Raw genomic sequence first — 8,232 nt, 5'->3', positions numbered from 1 at the left:
AGCCCTAAAAAAACAAAAATAAAATTAATAATAAAGTAAATACAGTCCACACTTAATTGTAAAGAAAGATGTAAATTCACTCATGCATTTAAAGAACTACATAGTGGCAAAATAAAGTTTATCTTAACCCCCTGGAACTGTGTATTTTTAAATGATGGAATTTATAGATGAGCACAGTCTCTAGACCCAAGGCCATAACTCATAGGAATGTAATGAGGTCCAGCAAGTTACCAAGGTGCTAGTCTACAGAAGCAGCGAGCCCACACTAATAGCTTTGCATGTCTGTCTGTTTTTCTTTATTTGGGTTTTCTCTTGTCAGCAAAATGAACTAATTAGGGTATTACTCTAAACCTGGTTTCAAGCCCAAATTTGTTAGAGATTATAGCCTGCAATTTTACTGTTTCCTTTTTCTTTTTGGATCAATTCTGAGTGAACTTTTTCTGTTTATTAACTGTAGGTTTGACTGGAAGCAGAAAAAAAAAAAAAGATCTAAAGAAAAAGACCCATGAATCTTCTTACTATTTTGCCATCAGCAGAAAATGGCATGTCAGGAGGCAAACTTGAAGATTCACATTAAGTGAAGGGAGGACACTTACTGAAGTGTATTAATGTAATACCTGTATCTTATCAAAGAACCCAAAGATTAAACCATCTAACTCTTAAAAGTATTAAAAACATGCAAAATAGAGCCAGCAATATAAGGTAGTCCCTTCCAGCTGACTGCATTTTATTTGTGAGTGTATAAAATGTTTTCACACTCTGAAATCATTTTCAGATATTCAACAATTTCCTGAAATGGTTAGCAGTTCCTTTAAAGAGGTAATCACCAGCCCTTGAGCTATATGACATAAAAATGTGCATATACAAGGACTATTTTCAAAGGGCAGAATACAAATAGATCTGCTTATGCCGCACACATCATCAAACAATTGCTTTTTCCTAATACATGTTCTGCTGGAGAAAGGCACACGATTCTAGTCCATTCCATTATTTAATTCCAGATGACTCACTCCAGTCTCAAAACTTCTGAAATGAATCCTTCATTTAAGGGCAATTACATATATATATATATATATATATATATATATATATATATATATATATATATATATATATTCATTTAACTTTAGTTACCATGTGTTGAGCATTCTGATTAGAACCAGCATCTTCCTTTTGATGCATGCAGTCACTTTTTTTTAATATGAAGATAGCAAAAGTCTTTTGAAGTTTCCAGGAAAAATACATCTACATGAACAGAAAAAAATCCATCACTTGGTTTTGTTATTAAATGATTTTTCTTTGTGCTTCTACATCTATATCTACCTTTTATAATTGCATGCTTTTCCCATACCTTATTACCCCTACATGAATATGTATGTTTGTCTTTCATGGGGATACTGTCCCAGCTCAGGTTCCAGACATTCATCATGGCTGTTAAGAAATTGCCATTTGGACTAAACTCAGTCCCTGCATTAGTCTGCAAAGGCTGCCATAAGAAAGCAACACTGACTGGTGGCTTAAACAACAGAAATTTATTTTCTCCCAGTTTTGGAGGCTAGAAGTCTAAGATCAAGATGTCTACAGGGTTGGTTCCTTCCAAGGGTCAGGAAGGAGAGTTCTATTCAGGCCTCTCATCTTCCAGAAGGCCATGTTTGCTCTGTTGTCGCCTCATCTTTCTGTCAGTAGTTTTGTTCAGATCTTCCTATCCTTATCAAGACACCAGTCATATTGGATTAGCGCTCACTCTAATGACCTCAACCTAACTTAATTACCTCACCAGAGACCCTATCTCCAAACACTCACATTCTGAGGTGCTAGGGTTAGCATTTCAGCACATGAATTTCAAGCTAGGCTTTTGTTACAGGGGACTTGGGGGTAATCTCTGAATAGGACATGAAACATTTGACACCACTAAGGAATTATTTTTCCTTCCTGGTAAAGCACAAAGCTAGTAGGTTATCACTTGCTCTTAAACATGGTTGGTATTGTCTTTATGCACTTCTTAAAACACAACTGCAAATGGCCCTGAGACTGAATAAAATTTGTACATTGCTGTTTAAACCCCTCTGTTTAGGAATCAACTTGATTCTGTTTTTGGTTTATACGCCTTTAGCAAGAGATATAATATAAAACTTTCTGCTTTATATTTCCAATGACACAAGAGAAAGTAGTCATGGGATTTTACCCTGGATCCCCAGCTTTTTCCTCCTGAAAAGGAATATAATATGAAGAAAGTTTGTCACTTAGCCACACAATAGAGCTAAAGGAAATTGCAATTGGATGCCCTTATCTATCATCAGCCATGAGTTGGGATCCTGGCAACCAAGTTTATTTACTATTGTTACTAGTAATAATAACTCATGTCTTATATTATTTTTGGTGTTTTTTAATTCCTTCCATCACCATTTTTTTCTGATACTTGAATCTGTTTTTTCAGTTTTATTGAGGTATAATTGACAAGTACAAGTGTAAGGAATTTCACATGTATAACGTGATGATTTGATCTACATGAACATTGTGATTGGATCACCCCATCCAGTTAATTAACACATCCTTCACCTCACACATTTACCTTTATGTTTTTGTGACAACACTTACATTCTATTCTTGTAGCCAATTTTAATTATACAGTGTGGTGTTATGAAGCATTGGCACCATGTTATATGTTAGATCCTCAGACCTTATTCTTAATTATATAAGCAAAAGTTTGTACTTTTTACCAACCTCTCCCTTTTTCTCCCACCTCCCGTTTCTGGTAACCACTTTTCTCCTCTCTATTTCTATGAGTTTGACGTCGTAAATTTTTTTGAGATTACACATATGAGTTTCAGTGACAATTGTGTAACTATGATGTGTGAAAACTATAAATCCCTGGATAAGTGCAAATATTGCAACCTACAATGTTATATAAAGTTTCCAAATTATTTTGCCAGTTGTCTTCTATCTTTAAACTTTGCCTATGATGCTTACTGAGATGTGAAGAATTTTTATTTTTGAATTCTGTAACTATATTAGTCTGCCTTTTTAAAATTTTTATTTTACTTGACTTTTTCCATCACCATTTATCCCCTCTCTGCCATCTTCCGCCTCCCCACACCTTGATCACCACACTGTTGTCTATGTCCATGCGTTCTCTTTTTTTTTCTTTTTTGCTCAATCCCCACCACCACCAGAGCTGTCTACCTGTTTTCTATGAGTCTGTCTCTATTTTGTTTAATAGTTCAATTTGTTCATTAAATTCCTTATATGAGTGAAACCATATGGTACTTGTCTTTCTCTCACTGGCTTATTTCATTTAGCATAATGTTCTCCAGGTCCATCCTTGCTCTTGCAAAGGGTAACACTTTCTTTGTCTTCACAGCAGAGTAGTATTACATTGGGTAAAAGTACCACAGTTTTTTTTATCCATTCGTCTACTGATTGACACTTGGGCTGCTTCCAAATATTGGTTATTGTAAATAATGCTGCAATGAACATAGGCGTACATATATTCCACCAAAAGCAATGAGAAAAAGAAGGGTAGGTAATCCACCTTCCCCCCCCCCTCATTGCTATTGGTGTGGTAGTATTGTGGCGTGCATTGACTTCCATGTAGAGAAAATGGCTTTTCTGAACATGCATGATGTTGTAATATTTAAAACATAAAACAAAGTTGAAAACAATATGAGTACAGTTTGCAAAAAAAGGCAAAAACCCAAAAAGAAAATTACTGACTTTCTAAGGTTACTACGGTATGGCAAAAAAACATATGTGAGTGGACCATCCTTGAAAGGCTTAAGAGAAAACAGGGAAGTGAAATAACAGCTACCTTCGAGGTACTGTGAAGTTAGCTAACAGCAGAGCATGTTAAAACCATAAATCACTCTGCAAATGCAAAGTGTTATAACTCACAGTGACAGATGAAGGTGGTATCTCGAGGTAGAGTCTGCTCATGGTTCGACATGTGCAAATAATGCATTTCCTCCAAATGGAGTGAAAATAGAAATGGAGGTAAATTGCCCTCTTTCTGTGACGTGTTTTTTGCATCAATCAAATCTATCACACAGTGGAGTACAGTGAGAGGCCATATGCACATGAGCAGAGGAGTATTTGCTATGAATCCTTTATCTGAATTTTACTTGGAGGGAGAATCTGTTGTATGACTTCATAGTCCTGCCATAGCTGTACTCAGCCTGATGACACTCTTTTGTTTCCAGCTTTTGTCTAGATTCTAGAATTTGTTTTGGTAATCCTTAGAAATCAGATCCACTTTCAGAAGATGAGAACGCCCCAATTTTACAAATGCGAAATTGTAGAGAGTTTGGAAAACACACAATTTGTAATACTTGAGTTACACAAGTGACCTTCTTATGTCTATGGCAGACTACTTTGAATTGGACATTTATTTTTATACAAAACTTTATTAAACACTTACTGAGCTTGCTGTGAGTACAAGTCAACCAAGCATACTGAATGCAAACATTTAATAATTCAGAGTTGCAACCTTGGTGCAGCTTATGCCAGTGTGTTTGTGAAAATCCTTGTATGTTCAAAAACCTCTTGCTATGTGATAGTCATGATTCTGGACAGTAAGGCATACACAGACAGATCTGATACTTACTGGCCCTGTTGCTTTTCTAAGCCTTAATTTGAAATCTGTAAAATAAGTTATTTACTCACACATTGGTTTTGAGAGGTACCCGGGTAAAATTAAATTCATCACCCCAATGACAGGTACATAGTAAGCACTCAATCAATAACCACATGAGATTTTTAAAGATTTTTTTTTTGTCAGAACGTTTTTTAACTGCTCATATTTTTGTGTTTATTTTCCTTAGTTTGGAGGAGCACCAAGATACTTATTTCCATATATAGATGCCATTTCTATATCATCTCCCACAGACTTAAAGATGCATTCCATTTGTTCAATCCATGTTTAATGCGCAACCACTTAATGCAAGAAAACTTTATGTGTTAAAATATTGAAACCTCTCAAGAAACCCGAGACGTAGGTATGGATGGCTTCATTTCACAAGGGGCGAAACGGAGCCTCAGAGACGTTGACTGGCGCACCCTCCTCCACACAGAGTTGACACTTGAAGAAAAGGTGCCTCTAACGTGGAAGCCCCTGCTCTGCTTAGTACAACACAGTGTCTCCCAGTCTCCCCGCTCATCGGGGTCAGAAGGTAAGGATTAGAGCGGCTTCGGCTTCTGTCTCCACGCCCACGTCATTGTGAGCTGGCTGTTCGGCCGTTGGCGCCCCCACGGCTCGGTGACCACAGCGGTGACCACGCGCCCCCACGGCTCGGTGACCACGGCGGTGACCACGGTGGTGACCACGGCTCGGAGACATGGCAGCGATGATTGCGCTGTGGCGGAAGGCATGGGACTACGTGAAGACCAAGGAGTTTCGGGATTATGTGACCAGCACACACCTTTGGGGTCCCGTATTCAACTGGGGCCTGCCGCTGGCTGCCTTTAAGGACATGAAGGCGTCCCCGGAGATCATCAGCGGCCGCATGACCACGGCGCTCATCTTCTACTCGCTGGCCTTCATGCGCTTCGCTTACCGCGTGCAGCCTCGCAACCGGCTGCTGATGGCCTGCCACGGCACCAACGTGGTGGCGCAGAGTGTGCAGGGCAGCCGCCTGCTCATCCACCGCTACAGCGGCGTGAAGGCGGCTGCTGACACCGACACTGACACCAACACCGACACCAAAGCCGACACCGACACCACGGAGTGCGAGAGCGAGTACCTCTGCGACCCTGGGGATTGCTGCTTCTAGGTGGCCGCCAGCCCCCACCTGCAGGCCCCGACATGAGATTGATTCATAAAGGCTGAGACGGCCCTGTCGAATCTTGGCAGCTTGCCAGCTCCCAACTGTTATTCTTCCGAAAGACGAATAAAACTTTGGGTTTGACTCTAAGATAGTGCAAATCTCATTTAAACCTGCAGGTTGGTTAATAAAAAATAGAAAGTAGCACAGAAAAAAAAATAGAGAAAAAGATAAGGATTTGAATATCAATTGTGTAATTGTGGTGTGTGCTTTTTTGTTGTTTGTGGGTTTTTGTTTTTTTTTAAGTGTGCCACTGGAACTATAGTTCTAAGCAGGCAAGAACTTTTAGGTGTACTCTATGGCCCCAAATAACTCCTCAATAAACTTTGGTTGGATAAATACCTGGAATATAAGAAGCTATATGTGATCCCCAACTCTGTGCAGTTGATGTCAAAACCTGTACTATATGGAATTAAGAGAAGGTAGGGAGGAGATTAGGAATTAGGTCCGGGGGACATGCTGGTTGGGAGCACTGAGCAGGGAGGACAATGAGGAGGACTTGGCATGCATACTCTAGTGAAGGCAAGGAGCTGGCAAGGTAGACCAGGTGGCTTGAACCATCCCTCCACGTGGCCAAGAGAAAACAACATCAAGGGGGATCTGCAGCCCAGTTTCACGGGGCCCTGAACAGTGGGTTGACATTATCCTGTAGGAGCTGGAGGGTGGGACTAAGGACAGAGAGAGGAATTTAATGGCCATTCAGAGCTTCTTTCTTTGACCCGCTGGGCTTCAGTGTTGTGCGTCTCCATAAGCCAGGAACGCTGGCTTTGCATTCTATCAGTACACATGCTCGGTACCATCTAGAAATACAGAGACATGGAACTATGGAAATGTCTTCAAAGAAACTCGCAAGGCAGGGGTTTCCTTACCCCCTGCAGAGACATCTTCTGTCCAAGGGGAAGGATTCCTTGTCATGATTTATGATGCAGTGTTTCTGAGGAAGGACTGACTGAGAGATCAGACCGCCAGAATTCCGTGGGACAATGCCTGCCCAGGGGGCTGTGCTGGGCCCGCGGCTGTTTTCACATTCACAGAGGTGCCGCCCTCTTTGCTTGCAGGGGTGTTGTGGCAGTTTCTGCAGGAGCTTTGCAGGGCTCCAGGGCTGGCACTTCTTGAGAGGAAGTGTTATCTTTGTGAGAACGCAGGAGGCTGCGCTGACTATGCAGAACACAGGGAGCGAAATCCTGAACACTGATTCGTTTTGATCTGTTTGCAGGCATGTGTCTTAGGGCGTTGAATGCCGCTTAGCTGGGATATTCTGGGCTAAGTAGTGGTTACAAAATGGGCTGTGACATTTACCTACGTTATTTGCATGTCTCTTCTAGCTTAATAAAAATAAAGTCCTTCCTCCACTGTTTTTTGTCCTATGCAACCTCTCTCACTCCTGCCTTTTACAGTTGAGTTTATGGAAATGGGACATTTGTTCCCTGGATAATGCACCCTTGCAAAACAGGGCAGTCACCAGTCATGTGGAGCTCAGTGGAAATAGTCTCCCCAGATATCTCCATCCCTCCCCCCCCCCCCTCCTCCTCCTCCTCTCCTCCTCCTCCTCCTCTTCCTCCTCCTCTTCTTCCTTTCTCTCATTCTCTCTCTCTCTCTTCCTCCTCCTCCTCCTCCTCTTCTTCCTTTCTCTCATTCTCTCTCTCTCTTCCTCCTCCTCCTCCTCCTCCTCCTCCTCCTCTTCCTCCTTTTTCTCATTCTCTCTCTCTCTCTCTCTCTCTCTCTCTCTCTCTCTCTCTCTCCCCCCCCCCCCCCCCCCAGAATCCAAAAGGGCAATTTAAAAAAAATACATTTTATTGACTTTTTTACAGAGAGGAAGGGAGAGGGATAGAGAGTTAGAAACATCAATGAGAGAGATACATCGATCAGCTGCCTCCTGCACAGCCCCTACTGGGGATGGGCCCGCAACCAAGGTACATGCCCTTGACTGGAATCAAACCTGGGACCTTTCAGTCCACAGGCCGACTCTCTATCCACTGAGCCAAACCAGTCACGGCCAAAAGGCAATTTTTGTGCTTATCTTAGTTACCCTTCTTATAGCATTGCCTGATCTTTCTTTTATACTTTTTTTTCTCTCACTTCTTCGCTGCCAGGTCTCCCACACCCGTGGCTACTCTTTTCCAGTCTTCGCAGGGGCTTCTTTTCTGCTCACCCTCAAATGTCCCAGTGCCTTTGTTCCCTCTCTGATTCACTCCGCAGAGTTATCCAAGTTAATTTCGTTTCTTCTCGCTGCCGCTATCTTCCAAATCCCTACTTAGACTTTTATCTCCTAAAGCCCCACAGACAAAGGAACACAGTGTTTCCAAATTTTAGCTCACTTTTTTCTTTTCAATTTAGCTGATATTCTTGTTTCCTGACTCCCAGTTGTACTACACAGACCTGAGAATCTTTTTTAACCCTTTCCATTCCTTTATCC

The 8,232-nt window shown here is 41.5% G+C and overlaps 1 protein-coding gene across 1 annotated transcript; it reads left to right on the top strand.

Annotated features, from left to right (window-relative positions):
• The first annotated feature begins 469 nt into the window (after nucleotides 1–469).
• On the top strand, nucleotides 470–7,161 carry LOC132239679 (mitochondrial pyruvate carrier 1-like). The gene is made up of 2 exons (XM_059706342.1): nucleotides 470–702; nucleotides 4,818–7,161. The coding sequence occupies exon 2, from the start codon at nucleotides 5,331–5,333 to the stop codon at nucleotides 5,763–5,765; it is 435 nt and encodes a 144-aa protein (XP_059562325.1). The 5' UTR covers nucleotides 470–702; nucleotides 4,818–5,330; the 3' UTR covers nucleotides 5,766–7,161.
• Nucleotides 7,162–8,232: the final 1,071 nt, after the last annotated feature.

The sequence above is a fragment of the Myotis daubentonii genome, chromosome 8 (assembly GCF_963259705.1).
Source record: "Myotis daubentonii chromosome 8, mMyoDau2.1, whole genome shotgun sequence".
NCBI classification, from domain to species: domain Eukaryota; kingdom Metazoa; phylum Chordata; class Mammalia; order Chiroptera; family Vespertilionidae; genus Myotis; species Myotis daubentonii.
Note: the sequence above shows the minus strand (reverse complement) of the source record. Positions and strands in the feature narration are given on the sequence as shown.

Excerpts from the sequence above, each read along its gene's own strand:
- LOC132239679 (XM_059706342.1), top strand. The coding sequence starts at position 5,331 with ATGGCAGCGATGATTGCGCTGTGGCGGAAGGCATGGGACTACGTGAAG.